This window comes from Scyliorhinus torazame, chromosome 5 (assembly GCF_047496885.1).
Source record: "Scyliorhinus torazame isolate Kashiwa2021f chromosome 5, sScyTor2.1, whole genome shotgun sequence".
Classification (NCBI taxonomy): domain Eukaryota; kingdom Metazoa; phylum Chordata; class Chondrichthyes; order Carcharhiniformes; family Scyliorhinidae; genus Scyliorhinus; species Scyliorhinus torazame.
Window position 1 is genome coordinate 244,899,298 of NC_092711.1, and position 26,090 is coordinate 244,925,387.

The following is a 26,090-nucleotide window of genomic DNA, read 5'->3' on the forward strand; positions in this document are numbered from 1 at the left end:
AATCTATTTGCCACATTTTTCCCATTCACTCAATGTATCAACATCTGTTTATTCTTGCAGTGCATGCTATCTTTGTAATAGGCAAATTTGGATCGGTAATTTCTATGTCAACATCTAAGTTATTAATAAATTTGATAAATAGTTGAGACCCCCAATGTAGATCTTTGTGAGGCGCTACCAGCCATACTAATTACAATTCCTTTTGACCTTGCACCTCCAACTCTTTTGGCATTGAATCTCTCCTGTATTTCACTCGATTACAGACCCTCTCTTTTGTTATTTTACCCCCCTCGCCCCTTTCACTTGTTTAAAACTTTTTCAAATTCTGATTGAAGGTCTTCAACCTGGAATATTCCCTCCCTTTCTATCTCCACAGATGCTGAGTGATCCACTGAGTATTGTCAGCACTTACTGTTTTTGTTTCAGATTTCCAACATTTGAGGTATTTTTCTTCTGTATTAGGTTACCTGGTTTATAATTCCCAGAGTTTCCTTTTACTTTTCTTAAATAGTAGAGTGACATGCACAATTTTCCAATCGAAAGGAACGGTTCCTGAATCAACAGAACTTTGTAAGATTCTAGTCCAGGGTATCGCCTGTAAACCCTGGGATGGAAACCATCGGGTTTTGATGATTTTTCACTCTTTAATGCCACTGTTTTCTTCACCAATGTTATTTTGCTTACATTCATTTTGACAAGTCCTTGTCGCAGATTCAGTCAATATTAACTTCAGTGGGATTTCCGTCTTGCTGGCTCTACTCTTACGTACTGGCACAAAGTAATTCTTTTTTTTTTAAGAAATATTTTTATTCAAATTTTTACATATTTTCAACAAACCCCCCGCTTACTGAAAAAAGAAAAACAAAGAACACATAAATAAACATCTTACAACTACATCATGAATCCCCCCAATATACAAACCCCCCATTAAGCAATAACAGTAGAAAACACAAAGTACACCCCCCCCCCCCCTTTCAGGGTTGCTGCTGCTGACCACCTCCTAACGCTCCGCTAGAAAGTCTAGGAATGGTTGCCACCGCCTGAAGAACACTTGCACAGACCCTCTCAAGGCAAATGTTACCCTCTCCAACTTAATGAACCCTGCCATGTCACTGATCCAGGCTTCCACGCTTGGGTGCCTTGCATCTTTCCACTGTAGCAGAATCCTCCGCCGGGCTACCAGGGACGCAAAAGCCAGAATACCGGCCTCTTTCGCCTCCTGCACTCCCGGCTCGTCTGATACCCCAAATAGTGCTAACCCCCAGCTCGGCTTAACCTGGGTGTTCACCACCTTAGACACTGTCCTCGCAATACCCCTCCAGAACCCCGGGCACGCCCAGAACATGTGGGTGTGATTTGCTGGGCTCCCCGAGCACCTCCCACACCTGTCTTCCACCCCAAAGAATCTGCTCAGCCTCTCCCCTGCCATATGCACTCTGTGAAGAACCTTAAATTGTATCAGGCTAAGTCTGGCGCAAGAGGGGGAAGAATTAACCCTACCCAGGGCGTCCGCCAACGCACCCTCGCCTATCTCCTCCCCAAGCTCCTCCTCCCATTTACCCTTTAGCTCCTCCACTGAGGTCTCCTCCTCCTCCTGCATCTCCTGGTAGATCACCGGGACCCTGCCCTCCCAAACCCACACCCCCGAGAGCACCCTATCCTGGATCCTGAGTGCTTACAAACGCCCTTACCTGCATGTACCTGAAGGCATTTCCGGGGGGAAGCCCAAATTTTTCCTCCAGCGCCCCAAAGCTCGCAAACGTTCCATCTAAAAACAGGTCCCCCATCCTTCTAATTCCTGCCCTGTGCCAGCTCAGGAACTCTCCATCCATTCTCCCCGGGACAAATCGATGGTTCTCCCGGATCGGGGACCAAACCGAAGCCTCTACCTCACCTCTGTGGCATCTCCACTGCCCCATTATCAAGCTCCATGCCTCCAGGTCCGGAATCCGGCCCAACATGCGGCGCATAAATCCGGCATCATCCCAATTCGGGGCATATACATTCACTAATACCACCCGCACCCCCTGCAGCCTACCACTCACCATCACATAACTACCTCCATTGTCTGCCACGATGTTCAGCGCCTCAAATGATACCCGCTTCCCCACCAAAATCGCCACCCCTCGATTCTTTGCGACCAGTCCCAAGTGTAAAACCTGCCCTACCCACCCCTTTCTCAGCCTAACCTGATCTGCCACCCTCAAATGCCCACGCCCCGATTCTCTCTCCGAGCTCCAGCTCCCCTTTGGCCAATGCAGCAGCAACCCAGTTCCACCCCCCCCCCCCCCCCCCCCCCCCCGGCCTCCCGGCCCCCCAGCTAGGTCCCCCCCCCAAGCTGCGTTGCTCCCGCCATAACAGTCCTGTAAGTCAGCTGACCCTGGCCACTCCCGCCACTCCATTGACCCCCCCCCCCCAGTGTGTTTCTCCCCTCCCCCCCCCCCCCCCCCCCCCCCCGGTCCATCAGCGGGCGCTCCTCTCCAACACTGTCCTTCCCCCCAGCCCTGCCCCCTTCCTTCCCAAGCACGGGAAAAAGCCCGCACTTTCCATCAAACCGGCCCCACCCTCTCTGCCGCATCTCCCTTTTGCGGCCTAAACCCAGCTCCCCCACCTCGGGCCTCCCATCTCCCCTCCCCCAACGGGGCCCCGTCCTTCCAACCACCGACGCCCACACTCTCTCAAAAACCCCACTTCGAACCATTTCACCCTACCCCACCCAGCACCCAAGGAAACAATACAGAACAGACCGAACATCCCCCAAAGCACAGAAACCACAGTAGCCCCCTGTGACCTCCCCTCACAACCGACCCTCAGTCCGTGTCCAACTTTTCGGCCTGAATAAAGGTCCATGCCTCCTCCGGCGTCTCAAAGTAATGGTGCCAGTCCTTAAACGTGACCCACAGTCGCGCCGGCTGCAGCATCCCGAATTTTACCCCTTTCCGATGCAGAACCGCCTTAGCCTGATTATACCCGGCCCTCTTCTTGGCCACCTCCGTGCTCCAGTCCTGGTATATACGGACCTCTGCATTCTCCGACCTGCTGCTCCGCTCCTTTTTTGCCCATCTTAGGACACATTCCCTGTCCACCAAGTGGTGGAACCGCACCAATACCGCCCGCGACAGCTCGTTAGACTTGGGCCTCCTCGCCAGGACTCGGTGGGCCCCGTCCAGCTCCAGGGGGCTCGGGAAGGCACCCGCGCCCATCAACGTGTTCAGCATCGTGAGCACATATGCTCCAGCATCCGACCCCTCCACTCCCTCCGGGAGACCCAGAATCCGCAGGTTCTTCCTCCTCGACCGATTCTCCATGTCCTCGAACTTCTGCCATTTCTTATGCAGCGCGTCGTGCGCCTCCACCTTCACCGCCAGGCCCAATATCTCGTCCTCATTCTCCGAGGCCTTCTGCCGCACCTCTTGGATCGCCGCCCCTTGGGCCTTCTGTGTCTCGACCAGCTTGTCGATCGAAGCTTTCATCGGCTCCTGCAGCTCTGCTTTCAATTCCATGAAGCAGCGCTTGAGAAACTCCTGCTGCTCTTGCGACCACTGTGCCCACGCTGCCTGGTCTTCACCCGCCGCCATCTTGGCTTTCCTCCCTCGCACTTTTCGCTGCACCAGAATTACTTTTTTCACTGCTCCATTCCTGGTCCAATCCATACAGTGCCAGGGAAATCGTACCATCACCTTCCCACACGGGGAACCGTCGAACAAATGCCGCTTGGGGCCCCTAAAAAGAGCCCAAAAGTCCGTTTCTGGCGGGAGCTGCCGAACGTGCGACTTAGCTCAGCATAACCGCAACTGGAAGTCCACAAAGTAATTCTTTGACATATTTGCCATCACCTTACTTTCATTGACAGTATAACCATTGCATGTTGCTCCTCTTTCTCGTCATAGAATTATCAAAAACATTGGGCGGGATTCTCTGTTGACTCTGATGTCAAAATTGTGGCGAGTGGCAATTTGATGCCAAATTGCAATTCGCCGTCACCTCAACAGCGACATCAATGCGGTCCGGAACACACTTACAGTAAACACCATTTGCATGTCATTAGCGGGCCTGACCCAGTATTCTTCGGGGCCTCCGTGATTTCCACTTCCGATGGGCAGAGCTCCGACGCTGCGGTTGACTTCTGCTTTTAAAGATTGTGAAACCGGCATTGTGACTTCTGAGGGAGAGAGAGGTGCGACTGTAGGCTGCCTGGCTGGTCACTGGCTGGGGTGGGGGGTTGGGGGAGCAGACCGTGTGACCCCTCCACCCCCAGGGACTGGGACAGTGTCTGGGAATGGCCTGCCATTACTACGCCCTGCAAGGCAGTCATCTTGCTGTGCACCCCACTGACCTCCCACCTTGACCCCTGGTTCCACAGAGTGACACTGGCCATATGGGTGCCCCCAACCCCATCATACCGCAACCTGGCCGCCATCCACCGGCAGCCCACCCAGGACAACGCCCACTGTAGGACTTATAAAGTTCTAACAGGACTAGACAGGGTAGATGCAGGGAAGATGTTACCAATGTCCAGAACCAGGGGTCAGAGTCTAAGGATTCAGGGTAAACCATTTCAGACAGAGATGAGGAGACATTTCTTCACCCAAAGAATGATGAGCCTGTGGAATTCATTACCACAGGAAGTAGTTGATGCTAAATCATTGAATATATTCAAGAAGCAGCTAGATATAGCACTTGGGGAGAATGGGATCAAAGGCTATGGGGAGAAAGTGGGATTAGGCTATTGAGTTGGATGATCAGCCATGATCGTGATGAATGGCGGAGCAGGCTCGAAGGCCAAATGGCCTCTTCCTGTTCCTATCTTCTATGTATCTAATGTATATGTATCTATGGACCGGGCATGCCTTTGAACACTCTGACTGAGCAGAGAGACAGTGCGATATATCTGCCAAATCATGGCACACTGCAGGGGTATGGAGAAGGACACCTGCTCCTGGTGGCCTTCAAGGTGACGGTCACCCTGAACTTTTATGTCACGGGGTCCTTCCAGGCTACGAGTGGGGATCTGTCCAAGATCTCACAGACCTCTGTGCACAGGTGCATCAGCGCTGTCATGGAGACCCTATAATGCCCAGGCGGCTCAATACATCCATTTCAATGTGGACCGAGCCTACCAGGATACCCGGCAGTGGGGTTCCCCGCTATTGATAGGATACCCAGGTCCAGGGGGTGATTGATGGGATGCATGTCCCCCTCCAAGCACCTGCAGATAAGGCCGCTCTACACCAACCAAAGGGGTTCCACTCGAATGTGCAGCTGATATGCGACCATCAGCCGCGCATTATCCATGTCTACACCCGATACACAGCCAGTGTGCACGACACCTTTATGATTCCTGACATGTCCGAGACCCCTGCCCCCCGACTGGGGGTTTGGCTACTGGGTGACAGGGGTTATTCGCTGCAGTCATGGAAGATGACACTTATCCTGAGGCCATAGATTGGTGCAGAGACCTGCTACAACGATGCCCATGCAGCGACCAGGTCCGTGATTGAGCGGTGCTTCGGCCTCCTGAAGATCCCAGCCCACACCCTCCCGGCAAACCCTGAGTGCAACTCCCTCCGGGAGACAGCTGAGATGGAAAGTCGTGCCATTCTCCGACTCAAGCTCCGGCGTCTCCTGAGTCTCGGGATGAGGGCTGTGTCCAAGCTGCTATCCTTATCGCTGCTCGGCTCGTGGGGGGGGGGGGGGAGCTCCAGCTGTGGCACTGGCTGGGGGTGGAGGACACCAGATGAACCTGCCCCATCTCCAGAAGCTCCTGCAAGTCACAAGACATGACGCATGATTAGACGCGGGCCGGAGGTGGTAGGGTGAGCGTGTGGATGGGGCTGGGGAGGTGGTGAGGGTGAAGTGGGGGTAAGGGAGGGGGGGGGTTGACACCCGTGTCATGGGGAACCGCAACTAAGTGGTGTCTCACCTCCTTGCCCGTGGCCGAACTCCCGTTCCTCCGGTCTGCCCACCACATCCAGGGCCTGCTCCCAGTGGTTGTGGTGGCCTTCTCCTGGGGCGGGGAGCCTGAGGAGGTCATGCAGTTTTTCGGTCCAAACAGTGTTGCCCATGGCGCTGACCTGACCGCCTCTGCCACCTGTGCCCAGGCACTGCAAATGGTGGCAGCTGTCAGCCTCCTTCCCAGTCCGGGGTTCCGGGTCATCTGCCTCCTATCCACGGCATCCAAGAGGGTCCCGAGCTCCTCATCCATGAAATGTGGGGCTGTGCGTCTTGCTGCCATCTTGTTGGCTGAGATGGCGTGTGTGGGTAGTGAAGTGTGTCTATGCGGCTGCAGCTTGTCAACCTTCTGAGTGTCAATCGCAAAACTGGCGAATCCCGCACCATTTCTCATTGGAATCGATTGTGTTCCACGTGACGCCGGTGCTACCCCCTTAACGGTAGCTGAATCGGTTCAGATGCAGACCCGGTTTTGCTGTCTTGAAAGTCCATGAATTCTGCATCGGCATCAACACTTAGTCTCAGAAACGGAGAATCCCGCTCACCGTGTTTGTTTTAACTTGGCAAATTTATTTTCATGCTTCCTTTCTGTAGCATTTACTATATATTTTGTCACCCTTTTCTGTTCTTTGTATCTTTTTCATTTTAAAATAAAATATATTTTATTCTCCTTTTTCACATTTTCATAAAATTTAAACCCACCAACAAATAATCAAGAATAACAAATACAATGGCAATCCCCATTTTCCAAGATTTCTGCCATTTTAAAAAATGTTGTATGCTTTTTATTTTGTCTCTTACCTCTTTAGCCAATCCATGACTTTTTTTGACAGATGGAGCTACTGTCCCTTAGGCCTGTATCAGTTTTTGTATCATACCAATTCATTTCTGCACACCTCTCCCAAATCACCTTTCATTTTACCTATTAACAGATTTTCCCCGGTTTACTGTGTATTGTATCAGCCGTACCTAGATGTGTCATCTTAGTAGCTGACTTAATTTATGTTGAATTTGAGCGTGGGAATGGAGAGAGTTCCTGTATCACAGGGGTTCAGGAGGCTGTCCTGTGCTGTGCAGGTTAGTGCCAGGAGTCAAGTCTCCAGGATCTGGATATAATGCCACAGACTTGATGTGCTCATACAGGTGGTTACGGTCAGTGAATATGTCTTGAAATGCCATATTCCACCAAATATATTGCTAGCCTCAGACTGGGTGCTCTAATCACCACATTCCCATCACCCATCTCCCAATAATTTACATCAATCAGGACTCATACCTAACATTCAAATGGTAGGGAAATTACTGGAGAGAATTCTTCGAGACAGGATCTACTCCCATTTGGAAGCAAATGGACGTATTAGTGAGAGCCAGCACGGTTTTGTGAAGGGGATGTCGTGTCTCACTAACTTGATAGAGTTTTTCGAGGAGGTCACTAAGATGATTGATGCAGGTAGGGCAGTAGATGTTGTCTATATGGACTTAAGTAAGGCCTTTGACAAGGTCCCTCATGGTAGACTAGTACAAAAGGTGAAGTCACACGGGATCAGGGGTGAGCTGGCAAGGTGGATACAGAACTGGCTAGGCCATAGAAGGCAGAGAGTAGCAATGGAGGGATGCTTTTCTAATTGGAGGGCTGTGACCAGTGGTGTTCCACAGGGATCAGTGCTGGGACCTTTGCTCTTTGTAGTATATATAAATGATTTGGAGGAAAATGTAACTGGTCTGATTAGTAAGTTTGCAGACGACACAAAGGTTGGTGGAATTGCGGATAGCGATAAGGACTGTCGGAGGATACAGCAGGATTTAGATTGTCTGGAGACTTGGGCGGAGAGATGGCAGATGGAGTTTAATCCGGACAAATGTGAGGTAATGCATTTTGGAAGGTCTAATGCAGGTAGGGAATATACAGTGAATGGTAGAACCCTCAAGAGTATTGAAAGTCAAAGAGATCTAGGAGTACAGGTCCACAGGTCATTGAAAGGGGCAACACAGGTGGAGAAGGTAGTCAAGAAGGCATACGGCATGCTTGCCTTCATTGGCCGGGGCATTGAGTATAAGAATTGGCAAGTCATGTTGCAGCTGTATAGAACCTTAGTTAGGCCACACTTGGAGTATAGTGTTCAATTCTGGTCGCCACACTACCAGAAGGATGTGGAGGCTTTAGAGAGGGTGCAGAAGAGATTTACCAGAATGTTGCCTGGTATGGAGGGCATTAGCTATGAGGAGCGGTTGAATAAACTCGGTTTGTTCTCACTGGAACGAAGGAGTTTGAGGGGAGACCTGATAGAGGTATACAAAATTATGAGGGGCATAGACAGAGTGGATAGTCAGAGGCTTTTCCCCAGGGTAGAGGGGTCAATTGCTAGGGGGCATAGGTTTAAGGTGAGAGGGGCAAGGTTTAGAGTAGATGTACGAGGCAAGTTTTTTACGCAGAGGGTAGTGGGTGCCTGGAACTCGCTACCGGAGGAGGTAGTGGAAGCAGGGACGATAGGGACATTTAAGGGGCATCTTGACAAATATATGAATAGGATGGGAATAGAAGGATACGGACCCAGGAAGTGTAGAAGATTGTAGTTTAGTCGGGCAGCATGGTCGGCACGGGCTTGGAGGGCCGAAGGGCCTGTTCCTGTGCTGTACATTTCTTTGTTCTTTGTTTGTTTTACTTCACCCTCACATACTTAGCACTGCTGAAAACCTCACAGCTTGCACTAACTGTCATTTGACTAACATATTGCACAGCACTCACTGACCATCTCCCCCCTCTCTTGTCGGACAAGGCGGCACACAGCTGGAGGCTGCAGGAACTAATCAGAGGGAGACGGACTTGCATTCCCTGTCGTAGGGCATTGCATACCTTTCGATAGATCTTAATGAAGTCTTCATAGTTTTAAGTAGGTTATCCTCTTTTCCATTCCTTTTTTAAAAAATGTTTTAGAGTACCGAATTCTTTTTTTCCCAATTAAGGGGCAACTTAGTGTGGCTAATCCATTATCCTGCACATCTTCGGGTTGTGGGGCTGAGACCTACGCAGACACTGGGAGTGTCTGCGTGGGTCGCTACCCCTGTGCGACTCCACAGGGGTAGAGACCTGGGGCCGGGATCGAACCAGGGTCCTTGGTGCCGTGAGGCAGCAGTGCTAACCACTGCACCACCATGCCGCCCTTTTTTTCCATTCTTTAGTATTGAACCTCTCTTTGTTGATTCAGCAGTTCTGGTAATAGGTAGTTGTTGTTCCATAGCATGTTATGCTCATCTCCACGTCATTTTTTCTTTTTCTTTTCTCATTTGGGTCATTGCAATGTCGACTGTGACAGAAGATAGCTTTTCCTCTTATGAGGTTTTTTTTTTTTTAGTCATCTCACTTTGCGTTTGGCTGTGTGGTGTGCTATTGGCAATGGGTGGCTGCTACTTGGTTCAGCATTATCTGTGACACTGTCATGCTGACTGGGATTTGCAGAGTTGACCTCATCAGTAGTCGTCAGAGCCAGAGATTGAGTCTATTCTAGTTAGAACCATATAATTCCTACAGTGCAGAGTCTGCACTGACTCTCTGAAAGAGCACCCTACCTGGGCCGACTCCCCTGCCCTATCCTTGTAACCCCACCTAACCTGCACTTCTTTGGACTGTGGGAGGAAACTGCAGCACTCTGAGGGAACCCACGCAGACACAGGAGAGAGTGCAAATTTCACATCGGCAAGTCACCCAAGGTCGGAATTGAACCCGGGTGTCTGGTGCTGTGAGACAGCAATGCTAACCATTGTGCTACCGTGCTGTGTAGTCTATCCACTGGAGCCTTCGTGGTAACAATCTCAGCGGTTGTCTGGTCTGACCAATGAGGGATTTGTGACACTGGTAATGAAAATGGATAAACCTGCTATGCAGCGGGAAGACGGTTCAGAGCTGAAGTCCCAATTAGGATATTCTTTCTTGTTTGAGCTCTCAGATAGTTGCAGTTGTGTATAATTTATGACGATGATTGTCTCAATATCTTCTGCCCTTTTCTGGACTTTTAGGGCTCAACAGGCATCTCTGCTTGAGTGAAAAAGACTTGTTACGGATGATGTACAGAGAGATTTTTATGCTGTCATACCTTAGTGGTTCCGAAATCATGCCTTTGTCCAGAAGTTGAATTCCTTCAGACTCACTGAGTGCTGTGTCTGCTGTTCGAAGCCAGAGGTGTCTCAGCCACAGTTCTTTGACCGGTAGGACCATAATGTGGGCTCCCTTTCCCGATTCAAAGATTGTGAAATACCATTACCAAAATGTCCGCATTCCAACACAAAATTCCAGATTCTTTGACCTCACGTGAGAAGCATGGTTGTGTCTCCTCTTGGTGTCCAGTCTCGATCTCATGAATCATTTTTGGGTCTTCTGTGGATTTAGACATTTTGGTCTAGCAGAGTTTGCTGAAGTGTCCAATTATGTTACAATGAAAACTTGAGCTGAAATTGCAGGACATTGATCTCGTCTGTAGGAGGCGCTTTGCTCCATAGCACTGGCATGGTTGCTCTATTAGGCAGGTTAGGGTATTGCTTCCTATGGCCTGGAATGCCCCTGTTTCTGTGCTGTTTAACAAACTAGATTGGGATTTTCTTTGTACCATGGTTTACTTTCCCCTCTTAAAATGGACCTACGCTGCTCATGGAATTCAGACTGCCTAACAATCTGGATGCTTTCTTGAGAGTTATATCTTCCTTCATTTGTAGCATGTTGTTATAATAGGAGATATTCGGAACTTGGGTCCAGAAATGGGGTCCAAGATGTAGTAGACAATTTAGGGGTTCAACAAAATGAGGGAAAACACTGATAGCAGCGTAGTCAGAGGGATGTGCCCACAGCCTGAGTTACCTTGTGAGAGAGAGGTATTAATGGGAACTACTGTATTAAGGTTAAGAAACTGCATGTAATCTGTCAGTGTTAAAGCTGGAGTAAAAGTTTGAATATTGGTTTCTTTTAAGTTTGTTTATAAAATAATCAAGCCCTATCACTCCTGGAACGAATCGATCTTTCCGCACTGCATTAAAACTTAAGTTATGGCATCTCTTAGCCAGTCTCTTAGCCACTGTTTAGAGCTGACCAGGCAACGGTAACAATGTCTAAGAGTGCGTTGCCCGCTGCCCCTGCAACTATTCTATTCCTGATAAGTTCAGATTTTAGGATTCTGTATTCACAGCAATCCTGTGCAGAGTGTTAATGAATGAGTCAACAGGTTCTCCTGGCTGCTGGATACATTCATTAAATTTAGCCCTTTTGAGGATTTTCTTACTTAGGTTAAAATAAACAGTGAATGATTTTAGCTATTTTAGTACTCCTTCAAATTTAGCAGATGATTTGTTAATTCCTTGTCGAGCAATGATGTTGTCTACTATCAGGCTCACCGACTAAAACATGTGTTCCTCGTTGAGCTTCTGTTTTTTTTTTACCTGACCTGAAGCAATCCTGTACTTAAGGAACCTTTTTCTCCAAGCTTCCCAATTATGTGATTGATCTGGGCCTTGGGTAAGCCCAAATTGATCTGCAAGAATGGATTTCTGATCCATTTTAAATTGTAGGTCCAGCTTTAGGAAGTTTCTGAAATTCGAGATGGTGCCACTTTTTGTTTGAAGACAAAAGGTTCACCTGTGCCAGTAGCCCTGGCAGGCTCCCGCTGTAGTGGCACTTACGCTCAGCCTTGAAACAAATTTTAAACAGTGGTGTGTTCAAGCACTGCCTCAAAAATTTAGCTGGCCATGGTACATTGGAAAACTGGCTATTCTGACTTTTTAAAGACTGAAAACATTTTTTAATTAGTTCTGGCCAAGAACTTAATTTTTTAGCTCAACTCTGCTTGGTCCTTTAACTCTGCAACCTGTGGGTATTCAAACAGCACTTCCACACAATCCCTCGAGTCCTCAGCTGCACAACAGAATTTGCTTTCTTTTGCCCTCTGCATCCAGTTCTGCTATGGAGCTTATCAATCTCTCTCTGTGTCTTCACTTCAGGTGCTTTCATTCAGGTGAGAATGCTGCTTCTTTAATTCTCCGGCTTTGAATATCTGCTCCAGCTTCTGCGGTTTGGGTTTTTTTCAAGACTGCAACCATGTTGTAGGGTATTAGATACCATTCAGTAGATCTTAATGAAGTCTCTAGTCCTAAGTAGGTTGATTGTATGTATTTATTAATTACAAAAGCTATGTGTGTATATACAGCAAAAGGTTCGAGCTAGGAGCTGTCTCCTCCTTGCTTGTGCACGTTGCTCCGTCCAACATGAGACTTGACCCCTAGTGTGAGCAGTACTGTATTCAGTCCCACATTAACTCTATATGTACCAAACGACAAAACTAAATTCCCCAACCCCCATGGCGGAGACAGTGCTGGCCATTATTGCAATGCCCATTTCTGGGGTCATACTCAGCAGCAGATTTGAAACCATCAAAGAGAATGATATCCGTATACCAAATCCTCCTCCTCACATCCCATTTCTCCACATCAAACACTGTATTTTCTGATTCACAGACTGCAGCTGGCGTAAACCTCACTTATTTTCCTTCCTCGCCTCATATCTAAATTTTACCTTTGTGCCTTTTCGTTTTCAGATACCCAAGAGGTCTAAACTGACTGGGCAGCATCAGAACACTATGCAGAGAGTGTTGATGAAGACACCATCACTTGCTTTCACACTTGCAACCTTTAGCTCAGATACTGACACTGCACATTTCTTAGACAATAGGTTAGACCCAGAATCTGCATATGGTGCAACACCAGGCATGAGTCGCCTGCAGCCAGGGCAAGAATAGCACAGGTGCCAGCTTGCTGGTGGGTGAGGTAATACACTGGTTCTGCTGCTATAAAGGAATGAGACTGGGACTTTAATGAGGTGTGTCATGGAAGAACTCTGATAGGCAGTACAACAAAATATTTAGTGCATTGGTGCGCTTGTCAGGCTATCTGCAATTGATGTTGGCATCAACTTGGCATTGGGCTTTGCACAGAGCTCATCCTTTCCTAGGAGGAGATGGTGGCCAATTCCATTAATAATGACTACCATATTGTAGTCTGGTGACCAATGTTGAGGCTTTCATTATAGCACTAGCAGAAGCCACCCAAATCACAGAAATACACAGTGCAGAATAGGCCCTTTGGACCATCGACTTTGCACTGACACATGAAAAACACCTGACCTACCTACCTAATCCTATTTGCCAGCACTTGGCCCATAGCCTTGAATGTTATGACGTGCCAAGTGCTCATCCAGGTACTTTTTAAAGGATGTGAGGCAACCCACCTCTACCACTCTCCCAGGCAGTGCATTGCACCGTCACCACCCTCTGGGTAAAATTGTTTTTCCACAAACCCCCCCAATAACCTCCTGCCCCTCACCTTGAACATTGTCCCCTAGTGACTGACCCTTCAACAAAGGGGAACCGCTCCTCCCTATCTACCATGTCCATGCCCCTCATAACCCTGTACACCTTGATCAGGTCACCCCTCAATCTTCTCTGCTCCAACGAAAGCAACCAAAGCCCCAAAGCCTATCCAACCTCTCTTCATAACTTAAATGTTCCATCAAGACAACATCCTGGTGAATCTCCCCTGCACCCCATCCAGTGCAATCATATCCTTCGTATAATATTGTGAACAGAATTGCACACAGTACTCCAGCTGTGGCCTCACCAAAGTTCTATACAACTCCAACATGACTTCCCTGCAAGTGTCCCACATGCCTTTTTCACCAACCCTATTAACCTGCCGTCCCACTTTCAGAGATCTATGGCTTCAGATTGAATTTACCCAAGGTCAGCTTGCATAAACATTGACTGCTCTCGTGCAAGCTAGACTTTAAAGGAGTTTAGAGGGTATCACAACTGTCCAACCATGTGACCTTCAACATGGTTACCAGGATTGTTAAGGGGCCTGCTCTAAGGAATGAATGTGGCCGCACAAAACTGCTGTTGTCTCTCAGGAAGACTGCATTTGGCCTCCTGCCACTGCTATTCCATGAGTGCCCTTGCTGTTGCCTGTCAGCCAGCCAGCTCATATTGCTGGCACCAATGTTGTGATTGTGAAGTCTGAAACTGTACATTCTATAGAACAGCTCAAGGTCATCCTGCAAGACTATCTGCTGTATCCCCCCCACCCCCATAGAAGCTTGCAACCAACTTTTCAACAGCCATGCGACAGCTACTGGGATCACACTGCATATGTGCACAAAGCAAGTATTGGGGAATGCCCAATGGTGCTTAGTTGTATGTGGCATGATGTCATTTGTAAATTTAGTTTGGAATATATATTCGTGAATTTTTTTTGTTTGTTTATTTAGCTTTTATTTTTGTTTCCTGTCCAAGTGGAGACTCTGATGCTTCGTGACAGAGTGAGCTTGTGGTGTGGGACTGTTGATAAATGGGGAATTGGGATTGTGTTTACCGAGGTAAATGTTTGTAGCGCACAAAGACTCCATGAGACGAAAAGAGTGAAGTCGATGAGGCTTTATTAAGCGTGTCTGTTCCCCAGCAGCCCGATAGTAAACTGGCCTGCGGGGGAAGGCACCGGCTTCTTATACTTCGCCTTCAGGGCGGAGCATGAGGTCAACGGCCAACCAGGACCCGGGATCTGTCAGCCAATGACATTAGGGCTTCCAGTCCCACATGACCCCCAATACATACTACCACATTCACCCCTTGTCAAAAATGAACCCGGCGGGGTGATGCTTCGTATGGTGGTAAGGGTTTACAGGGCTGGTCCTGGGAGAATAGAACAGTTACATGGTAGTACAGTATTGGACAGTATCGTCCTGTTACAACTATTTACAGAGGGTATAGGAAAAACAAAATGTTCATTGAACAGTCCATCTTTGTTTTACATCGACGCCATGAGTCGGTCGGGCGGTCTGGTCGTCCGTGTCGATCGCCTCGGCCCCGGCGGTGGTGGTGGTGCTTGTACCAGCGTTGTCGCCTCCGGGAGCCGCACGGTTTCAGCTGTCGGTGCAAAGGGGAGGGGGACTGATCCTCCTGGGAAGGGGGCGGTCGCGGGGTGCGGCGGTGGCAGGAAGGGGGGCGGTTGGGTTGATGGTGTCGGGGGGGTGTGCGTGGTGCCGGCGGGCGCCAGATCCCGCAGGGAGACCGTGTCCTGTCGGCCGTCGGGGTACTCCACGTAGGCGTACTGGGGGTTTGCGTGGAGGAGGTGAACCCTTTCGACCAACGGGTCCGCCTTATGTGCCCGCACATGCTTTCGGAGCAGGATGGGTCCTGGGGCCGCCAGCCAGGTTGGCAGCGATGTTACAGAGGAGGACCTCCTAGGGAAGACAAGGAGACGCTCGTGCGGCGTTTGATTAGTGCTTGTACATAATAACGACCGGATGGAATGGAGAGCGTCCGGGAGGACCTCCTGCCACCGTGAAACTGGGAGATCCCTGGACCGTAGGGCCAGTAGGACGGCCTTCCAGACCGTGCCGTTCTCCCTTTCTACTTGCCCGTTCCCCCGGGGGTTGTAGCTGGTCGTCCTGCTTGAGGCTATGCCCTTGCTGAGCAGGAACTGGCGCAGCTCGTCACTCATGAAAGAGGACCCCCTGTCGCTGTGGACGTATGCGGGGTAACCGAACAGCGTGAAGATGCTGTTCAGGGCTTTAATGACTGTGGCCGCGGTCATGTCGGAGCAGGGAATGGCAAAAGGGAAGCGGGAGTATTCGTCCACTACATTAAGGAAATATGCGTTGCGGTCGGTGGAGGGGAGGGGCCCTTTGAAATCGAGACTGAGGCGTTCAAAGGGGCGGGAAGCCTTAATCAGGTGCGCTCCATCTGGCCTGAAAAAATGCGGCTTGCATTCCGCGCAGATGTGGCAGTCCCTTGTGACTGTACGGACCTCTTCTAAAGAGTATGGGAGATTGCGGGACTTGATGAAGTGGTAAAACCGAGTGACCCCCGGGTGGCAGAGGTCCTCGTGGAGGGTTTGGAGGCGGTTAATTTGTGCGTTGGCACATGTGCCGCGGGATAGGGCATCGGACGGCTCGTTCAGCTTTCCGGGCCGGTACAAGATCTCATAGTTAAAGGTGGAGAGCTCGATCCTCCACCTTAAGATCTTGTCATTTTTAATCTTGCCCCGCTGTGCATTATCGAACATGAAGGCTACCGACCGTTGGTCAGTGAGGAGAGTGAATCTCCTGCCGGCCAGGTAATGCCTCCAATGTCGCACAGCTTCCACTATGGCTTGGGCTTCCTTTTCCACTGAGGAGTGGCGGATTTCTGAGGCGTGGAGGGTTCGGGAGAAAAAGGCCACGGGTCTGCCCGCTTGGTTAAGGGTAGCCGCTAGAGCTACGTCGGAGGCGTCGCTCTCGACCTGGAAGGGGAGGGACTCGTCGATGGCGCGCATCGTGGCCTTTGCGATGTCCGCTTTGATGCGGCTGAAGGCCTGGCAAGCCTCTGTCGACAGGGGGAAGGTCGTGGTCTGTATTAGGGGGCGGGCCTTGTCTGCGTACTGGGGGACCCACTGGGCGTAGTACGAAAAGAACCCCAGGCAGCGTTTCAGGGCTTTTGGGCAGTGCGGGAGGGGAAATTCCATGAGTGCGCGCATACGTTCGGGGTCGGGGCCTATTATCCCATTGCGCACTATGTAGCCCAGAATGGCTAGCCGATCGGTGCTAAAAACGCACTTGTCCTCGTTGTACGTGAGGTTCAAGGCTTTGGCGGTCTGGAGGAATTTTTGGAGGTTGGCGTCGTGGTCCTGCTGATCGTGGCCGCAGATGGTTACATTGTCGAGGTACGGGAACGTGGCCCGTAACCCATGTTGATCAACCATTCGGTCCATCTCCCGTTGGAAGACCGAGACCCCGTTTGTGACGCCAAAAGGGACCCGTAGGAAATGGTATAATCGCCCGTCTGCCTCGAAGGCTGTGTACTTGCGGTCACTTGGGCGGATGGGGAGCTGATGGTAGGCGGACTTGAGGTCCACGGTGGAGAAGACTTTATACTGGGCAATCCGATTGACCATGTCGGATATGCGGGGGAGAGGGTACGCGTCTAGTTGTGTGTACCTGTTGATGGTCTGGCTATAGTCAATGACCATCCTTTGTTTCTTCTCTGTCTTCACTACTACCACCTGCGCTCTCCAGGGACTATTGCTGGCCTGGATTATGCCCTCCTTTAGTAGCCGCTGGACTTCGGACCGAATGAAGGTCCGGTCCTGGGCGCTGTACCGTCTGCTCCTAGTGGCGACGGGTTTGCAATCCGGGGTGAGGTTCGCAAACAAGGACGGGGGTTGCACCTTGAGGGTAGCGAGGCCGCAGATAGTGAGTGGGGGTATGGGGCCGCCGAATTTGAACGTAAGGCTCTGTAGGTTACATTGGAAGTCTAAGCCCAGCAAGGTGGGGGCACAGAGTTGGGGAAGGACGTTAAGTTTGTAGTTTTTGAATTCCCTCCCCTGTACCATTAGGGTGACTATGCAGAATCCCTGGATCTGTACGGAGTGGGATCCTGCAGCTAGGCAAATCTTTTGTGCGCTGGGGTAGGTAGTTAAGGAACAGCGTCTTACCGTGTCGGGGTGTATAAAACTTTCCGTGCTCCCGGAGTCGACTAGGCATGGCGTCTCGTGGCCGTTAATTAGGACCGTTGTCGTCGTCGTCTGGAGAGTCCGGGGCCGAGCCTGATCGAGCGTAACCGAAGCGAGCCGTGGTTGTAGTAGTGGGGTGTGGTCCGTTGTTGCCGTCCAAGATGGCGTCGGGGATGGACAAAATGGCTGCCCCCATACATCGTACGTGGCTGAGGGGTCACAAGATGGCGTCGGGGGTGGACAAAATGGCCGCCCCCATGCGTCGTACAGGTCGGGGGCGATCCAAGATGGCGGCGATCCAAGATGGCGGGGCCCCTCCTCCCCTCATGGTGGTCGGGACCCAAAATGGCGGCGTCTGCGGGTCGCACATGGTGTGCTGGGGGGTCTGGGGAGCGCTAGGACCGCGCGGAGTTCCTTCACTGCGAGCGCCAGGGCCGCGGGCGCTAGGACCGCGCGGAGCTCCCTCTCTGCGAGCGCCAGGGCCGCGGGCGCTAGGACCGCGCGGAGCTCCCTCTCTGCGAGCGCCAGGGCCGCGGGCGCTAGGACCGCGCGGAGCTCCCTCGCCGGGGACAGGCGTGGGGCGCGGGACGGGGGTGAGGGCCCAGGTTGGCGGCGCCGGCGGGTCAGTCGTGGGGCCGCAAGCGCAAGGAGCGCGAGGAGCTCCCTCACCGGGGACAGCGGTGGTCGGGGCCCAGGTAAGTTGCGCCGGCGGGTCAGGCGTGGGGCGCGGGACGGGGGTGAGGGCCGGCGGGACAGGCGTGGGGCGCGGGGTGAGGGCCCAGGTCGGCGGCGCGGGACGGGGGTGAGGGCCTAGGGGGTTTGCCGCGACGGGTACGTACGGGGCCCAATGGCCTGCCGCGCGGTCGGGGCCGTAGGCGCGGGTAGCGCGGCGTAGAACTCGTCCATCGATTCTCCGGGAGCTTGCCGTCTCGTCGCGAGCTGGTAGCGAGCGTAGATTTGGTTAACTGGGCGGACATAGACTTTTCAGTGCTGCGAACGCCGTCTGGAAATCGTCAGTGTCTTCAATGAGGGTAAAAATCTCCGTGCTCACCCTCGAGTGCAGGACCTGCAGTTTTTGTTCGTCTGAGACCCGGCCAGTGGTCGGTCTGAGGTAGGCCTCGAAGCAAGTCTGCCAGTGTTTGAAGGCTGCTGCCGCATTCGCTGCGTGGGGGCTGATCCTCAGGCATTCTGGAATGATCCTGAGCTCCATAGTCCTTTTTAGGCACGCTTAATAAATTGTAGCGCACAAAGACTCCATGAGACGAAAAGAGTGAAGTCAATGAGGCTTTATTAAGCGTGTCTGTTCCCCAGCAGCCCGATAGTAAACTGGCCTGCGGGGGAAGGCACCGGCTTCTTATACTTCGCCTTCAGGGCGGAGTATGAGGTCAACGGCCAACCAGGACCCGGGATCTGTCAGCCAATGACATTAGGGCTTCCAGTCCCACATGACCCCCAATACATACTACCACAATGTTAGAGCCAGGTGAATTGTGACATCCTCTCTTCTGGCTAGCAAGAAGTGAGCAGGGCTTTTCAGAGCAGTCGAGACAATGGAAGCAGTATTTCTCTGCCAATGGTCTGCTGCGTGACATTTTGTGGGGTAGCATTGCTATCATTGTATACATGCTAGGCACTATGCATAGATTACACACCGCACTAATCTCCATGTGGTCAGCGGATAACTCTTGTTGCTGATTCCTCCCTCTTTCAGTAGCTTGTCCTTTTCACTGTGGTCTCTGTTCATTCTTTAAGCCATATAAATCCTGCTAGTGTACCCATGTCCGTGAGCATATAGTTAATGCAGAAGCCTTGAAATTAGCAACAAAAATCCTTCAGTATCTGCTATCCTGCCCACGGCTTTTCTAATTTGAAATGATCATAGAAAACATCAAACCTTTAAGTTGATGATCTCGTCAAATAATGCTGGTGGAGGGGGCCTTCTTCCTGCTGAATGTGTATGCAAGAGAGGCGGTTGACTGGAGCATTGAGCTCACAAATGATACTGCTGGCATCAAATATGTCAGTTATTGCATACTTCTGGCAGCCATTCACTGTGTGCACACCAATGTGGGATCCAGCGTGGTTCACCCCGAATGTGTGCATGTGTGCTATGGAGGGCATTTCGAAGTTTCTAGGACATTCTCCATATCAAAAAAAAATAGGCAGTCACAAGTTCAATTTCTCACCCTAAGTATTTAGAGACTTGCATTTAGTGGGGCGTTGTCGACTCCATTTCCTTGCTGCCAAGATTGCTTCAATTTAGTGTTTTTCAACTACTAACCGATTCTCCAGTGGGAGTCATTTTCTAAGACTGTGTTCCCAGGCAAAAATATAAGTTGTATATAAACTCGAAGCACGTCTCCAGTCTTTCATTTCAGTGAGGAAGGTGATTTAGGGAAACAAAGGGAGAGGAGAAGAAATATTTAAAGAAAATCAGTGACATATCATCAAAACTGTAATTTGCATACCTGAAGATTTCTGCAGTTAGTTTAGGCTAATTTATGCGTGTTAATTTGTGGAAGTATTGACTTTGGGCTGCCAGCAGTGTAATTTCCTGATTGATATGCAGCACTAAGATATTTTTGTGTAAGTCACATTTGCCGAGTGTATTTTTCCTTTATCCAGTGTTGTAAAATACAGTTCAAGAAATGAGGTCACATTTGATGCAATCTCATTGTGTGATTTTTTTTTTTTAAATTTCCTACGGATAGGGATTTCTTTCCATGATAATCTGATGTTCAATTGGTCGCTGATAAACAAGAGCATTTGATTGTCAGTCTCTGAATTATGGCGCAACATGGGGATGTTATGTTTGACGTAACAACTGGCTGACAATTAATGAACAAATTTAAATTACTTCCCATGATCAACAATTCTTTTTACCACATTTACAGCTTTCTTGTTTGATTTGGCTACTTGCCTTTTTGCTACTGATAACTTCTGTCTTGTTGACAGGTATATGTTTCTACCCAGGGAAGAACTACTGCAGGCTAGCAAGAAGTGAGTAGAATCATTTTTTTGTTAATGACTGAATTTCAGAATTTAAATTCCAAGATTTAAAATCTCTTTCTTCAGTTGTCAACATATTGTTTCAACAATTCCCAATGAGGGTACTGACTATCTTACTTTGCGGTATTTATAATCTGGGGCCTTTGTAAATTTAGCAAACCATGTAACGTTTATAAATCTTACAAGAGAAGACTAAGCAGAATTCGGGGCGGCACGATGGCACCGTGGTTAGCACTGCTGTCTCAATGCGCTGAGGACCCAGGTTCGATCCCGGCCCCGGGTCACTGTCTGTGTGGAGTTTGCACATTCTTCCCGTGTTTGAGTGAGTCTCACCCCCACAACCCAAAGATGTGCAGGCTAGGTTGATTGGCCATGCTAAATTGCCCCTTAATTGGGAAAAAAAGAATTGGGTACCCTAAATTTAAAAAAAAAAACTGGGCAGATTTTAATGCCAGAAATTGCTCGGAAAATTCAATATAAAACAAAATAAACCATTTTCTCCTTGTCCAAGACTTTGGTTAGGTCTAACTTGGATAACCATGTCCAGCTTTGTTCCCTTTATCGTGGTTAATGAAGATGTCTTGAAAAGGGTTCAGAGGAGAGTGACAAAAACGACAGCCAGCTTAAAACCCCACAACTGCCCGGATACGCTTATAAAGCCACGTCTACTTGTGTGGTATAAATGTTCAGGGACAATTTGATAGAAGTATTTAAGAATATAATGGAACTTGACTATATTCATATTCACAGATTATTTCAATTGATTGGTTGGGTGGGCAGGTGGGGGTGGCAGACGTTTTCCTACAAGTTACGTGAAGGCAGAACTATCTTGGGTCTTGGGAGGTCCTTCTTTTCCCAGAGGACCATACACCCACGGAAAAAGTTGCTAGTTTATGTTGATTCGCACTTTCAAAAGAGAGCTGAACTAATTCCTGCCTATGGCAGAGAGCACGGCAAAGAAAAGGGAGGTGGAATGATAAATAATATACATTCTGGTCAATGTGGGCTTCTCAACTAGTGTCAGTCATCTAAACGGTTCTGACTGTTGCCTGGATGAGTGCAGCTCCAACGACACTCAAGAAGCTCAACACCATCCAGGACAAAACAGCCCACTTGATTGGCACCCCATCCGCCATCTTAATCATTCATTCTCTCCACCACCATTGGTGCATGGTGGCAGCAGTGTGTACCATCTACAAGATGCACTGCAATGACACACTTAAGGCTCCTTCAACAGCACTTTTCCAAACCTGTGACCTCTATTCCTTAGAATGCCAAGGCAGCAGATGATGGGAACACATTACCTTCATATTCCCTCCAAGTCGCGCACCATCCTGACTTGGAACTATTTTGCTGTTCCTTCACTGTCACTGGGTCAAAGTCGTGAACACCACTGTGGGGGTGTATTTACACCACATGGACTACAGCAGTTCAAGAAGGCAGCATCACCATCACCTTCTCACGGTCAATTAGGAATGGGCAATAATTCTGGTCTGGTCAATGATGCCTGCAACCCATGCATGCTTACATTTAAAAAAAACAAAAAACTGCACTAGCTTCAGGTACATTTTCGAGTCTGATCGTGATGTTACCTCCTCCATGGAGAAGTTCCACCTCTGCACTGGCACTTGCACCTCTCCATGTTAGGTAGAGAGATTATTAGTACTGATTTTGGAAACATTGAACTCCTGCCGCCAAACTGGAACTTGGCTCCCACTTGTCTGCTGGCATATGCATGGTCTCTCCCAATGCTGAAGTCATTGTGTGTTCCCTTCCTGCTATCCACTTTCCTAAACCTCCCACTCCTCGCCGTCAGCTTTGTGCTTCCTTCCACTTCATGCCATCTATTCTACCACTTCGTGCTCCCAACTGCCTGCTCTGCCATTCCTTGCAGGATGTGGGCATTGTTGGCTAGGCCAGCATTTACTGTCATCTCTAATTGTCTTTGAGAAAGTGGTGGTGAGTCCACCACCTTGAACCACTGGAGTACATGTGTTGGTATACCAGCAGTGCTGTTCGGGAGGGAGTTCCAGGATTTTGTCCCCATGACTGTGAAGGTACAGCGTTCCAAGTCAGGATGGTATGTGACTTGGAGGGGAACTTCCAGTTTGTGGTATTCCCATGCATCTGCTGCTGTTTTCCTTTGAGGTGGTTGCGGCTGTTGGTTTGGAAGGTGCTGTCAAAGGAGCCTTGATGATTTGCTGTTTTGCATCTTGTATGTGGTACACAATGCTGTCACTGTGGTGGAGGGAGTGAATGTTTAAGGTGGTGGTCGTCCCAGTCAAGCAGTTGCTTACCCTGGCTGGTTTCTTCTTGAGTATTATTGCAGCTGCACTCATCCAAGGAAGTGAAGAGTATTCTATTCCAGTATTCTTCCAACTCGGGGGCGCGACCCGCGGGTGGGTCGCGGAGCCGTCCTTCGCGGCACTCCCGATCGCGCAAATCAGCCGCAGCAGCCGGCTTTTAATAACGGCGGCTGCAAGTGGCCTTCAAAATGGCCGCAAACATATTTTTAAAAATCGGCCGCATTGCGCATGCGCGCCCGATCATCGGTGCGTATGCGCAGAACTATATAGTTTTGCACATGCGCACCGATGATCGGGCACGCATGAGCAATGCGGCCGATTTTAAAAAAATAAGTTCGCGGCTATTTTGAAGGCCGCTTGCAGCCGCGGTTATTAAAAGCCGGCTGCTGCAGAGACACAGAAGATTTTTTAACCTAATCTTCCTGCCTAAAGGGAGGCAGAGAGCAGGTCACCCCCCCCCCCCACCCCCACCCCCGAATGTCGACGTCTCGTGCTTTGTGTGCGATTACGATTCATCCATCTTGTTAGCAGCAAATAAGCAACAGGACAGTAAAATTTAAAATGGATCGTTTTGTTATAAGGAAGAGAGGACCAGAGACACAAACATGCCAGGATCTCACAACTAAACCTGCTGAAGAGAGTGGCTCAGGAGAATCCACAGCAGGACAAAGCAGTGTTGGTGTGAGCTGTCCAGAAGAGTCCACAGCAGGACAAAGCAGTGTTGGTGTGAGCTGTTCAGGAGGGTCCACACCAGGACAAAGCAGTGCTGGTGTGAGCTCTAGGGCCTCTGGTGAACAGCCCATAAAGAAGAAACAGAAATCGGGCACAAAGCAGTATAAAGACGATTTTTTAAGGTATATATTTATTAATTGTGACAATGCAAATCAGGATGCAAGGCCCATGTGCGTCATATGCAGGGAAGTGCTGGCAAATGTAAGTTTAAAACCCTCAAAACTTCAAGGCATTTGAAGACTAAGCATGACGAGTTCAAGGACAAACCTCTTGATTTTTTTCAAAGGATGCAACGAGAACTTAAATCGTCGGCTGAAGTCCTCAGCAGAAATGTTACATTGAACGACAAAGTACAATTAGCCTCTTACATGATAGCTTACCGTGTAGCTAAAGAGAAAATGCACCACACTATAGCAGAGAGATTAATTCTCCCTGCAGCATTAGATACAGTTCCTACGGTCATAGATGAGAGGTTCGTTGAAAAAGTGAAATGCATCCCACTTAGTGATAGCACAGTGGCTCGTCGAATTTCTGATATTGTTGAGAATTTAGAAGCCCAGCTTATTTCTCATTTAAAATCAGCGTAGGCATTCTCAATACAACTGGATGAAAGTACAGACATTTCAGATTGTGCCACCTTGCTAGTATATGTTAGGTATGTTTGGCACAATGAATTTGTTGATGATTTGCTGTGCTACCTGACTTTAGCAACCCACACGACTGGCGCAGAAATTTTTGAATAGTTTTGTGGTTGGAAAGTGCGGGCTCGACTGGGGTAATTGCAGAGGAATCACAAGTGATGGAGCAGCCAACATGACTGGGAAAAACAGCGGAGTTATAGTAAGGATTAAGGGGGCAGCTGGTCAGGACATTGTTTGGAATCATTGTTTTATTCACCGTGAGGCACTGGCATCGAAAAGAATTCCATCCAATCTTGAAGTGGTGTTGAAAGGAATAGTGAAAGTTGTGAATTTCATTAAACGCAGCCCACTCAATACCAGACGTTTTGACACTGTGTTCCGATATGGGGGCTGAGCACACACATTTATTGCTCCACACAGAAGTACGTTGGCTGTCAAAGGGTCGGGTGCTACTCAGAGTTTACGAACTGAGGTACGAAATCCCGACGCTTTCCTCCTCGAGAATCTGGCTGATTAATTTGCTGATGAAACTTGGATGCTAGCAATGTCTTACCTTGCAGACATCTTTTCAATTCTAAATGAACTGAACCTCAAATTGCAAGGGAAGAATAATGATTGCTTTCGGCACTCTGAAGAAATTGAAGCTTTCCAAAAGATATTGAAAGTTTGGCAATTGCGAGTGCGAAGCCAAAACTACCACATGTTTCCCACACTGCTACGACACATTGAAGAAAACAGCATTAGTAAGGAAACTGTAAAAGGATTGGCAAGCCTTATTGAGTTGCATCTGGCTGCCCTGATCGACAATTTTGGTCGCTACTTTCCAGAGGAGAAGTTTAAGATTCTGAGAGAGAGGAGGTGGGTGAAAAATCCCTTTGAGTTTGAGACCCCAGAATCAGTTCTTTAACTTGCAGCTGACTCCAAAAGAAGAAATCGAGCTTGTGCGTCTCAGCTGTGACAGCATATTAAAAACACAGCACAAGTCAATGAGGCTGTCAGCATTCTGGAGTAGCATCTCTGAGGAGTATCCGGAGCTGAGTAAAACAAGCGTTTTGTTGCTCTTGTCCTTCACAACAACCTACATGTGCGAGGTTGGATTTTCCGTCCTCACAAAGATGAAGACGTCACAAAGGAACTGGCTGAATCCTTCACCCGATATGCGCATAGCCCTCTCTTCCTGTGAACCTGATTGGAGTGAGATCGTGAGGACCAAGTAGGCTCACCTCTCGCATTAACGGTCGCGAAGGTCGGCGGGTTGGGTCCCGAAGGTTGATCGGTTGGTAAAAATGGGTCCCCGGAAAAAAAGTTTGAAGAACACTGTTCTATTCAATAGCTTGCGCCTGCTTGATAATTTTCAATGCATATAGCAAAGCAAATAAATTAAATTTTACATTGTGGGACTGCCATCAATTCCCAGGCTTACATTATTGATGCATGACCAAAAATGATTTTAGTTCCTGTCACAAGCTCAATAATAACAGTCACCTGGTTCGTTGTGTCTCCTGATTGTTTTGCAGTTCCATTGGTAAACATACACTCATGAATCTAATGAATTTGTTTAATATCATTACTTTGACGATTCACTCAATTATTCATCAAAATGGCAAAGGTCAAATGATTGCTGATTCTATGTCAAGGCTGGCTCACTTTAATACGAGAGAACAGTGCTAGAAGGTTGATCTTCCCGGATCTCTAGCCTCCTATAATGTAAAGACATCATAACATAGTTCTGTTAGTGCAAACACATTCCATCAAGTTTATTGTGTTTAGTGATCTAGATTTTGTATTCTTTCATGGGATGTGAGCATTGCTGGCAAGGTCAGCATTTGTTGCCCATACCTAATTGCCCTTGAGAATGATCTGCTGTTATTCCCTTAATTGTTGACAATTCTGTGTTTCCATGTTAATATCTTGAAGACTTATAGCCAAA

General features: G+C 49.1%; 1 protein-coding gene across 8 annotated transcripts in view; it reads left to right on the forward strand.

Moving 5' to 3' along the window:
* LOC140420998 (group XIIA secretory phospholipase A2-like) overlaps window positions 1–26,090 on the forward strand; it is a 227,093-nt gene that overhangs the window by 171,455 nt on the left and 29,548 nt on the right. For 7 of the 8 annotated variants that reach the window (XM_072505240.1, XM_072505237.1, XM_072505241.1 and 4 more), the window contains one exon: window positions 20,428–20,472. In XM_072505240.1, the coding sequence (XP_072361341.1) occupies window positions 20,428–20,472 (45 nt within the window). Of the gene's footprint in view, window positions 1–8,819; window positions 8,844–20,427; window positions 20,473–26,090 lie in introns of those variants that run through there. The other variant, XM_072505245.1, reaches the window with a different exon arrangement.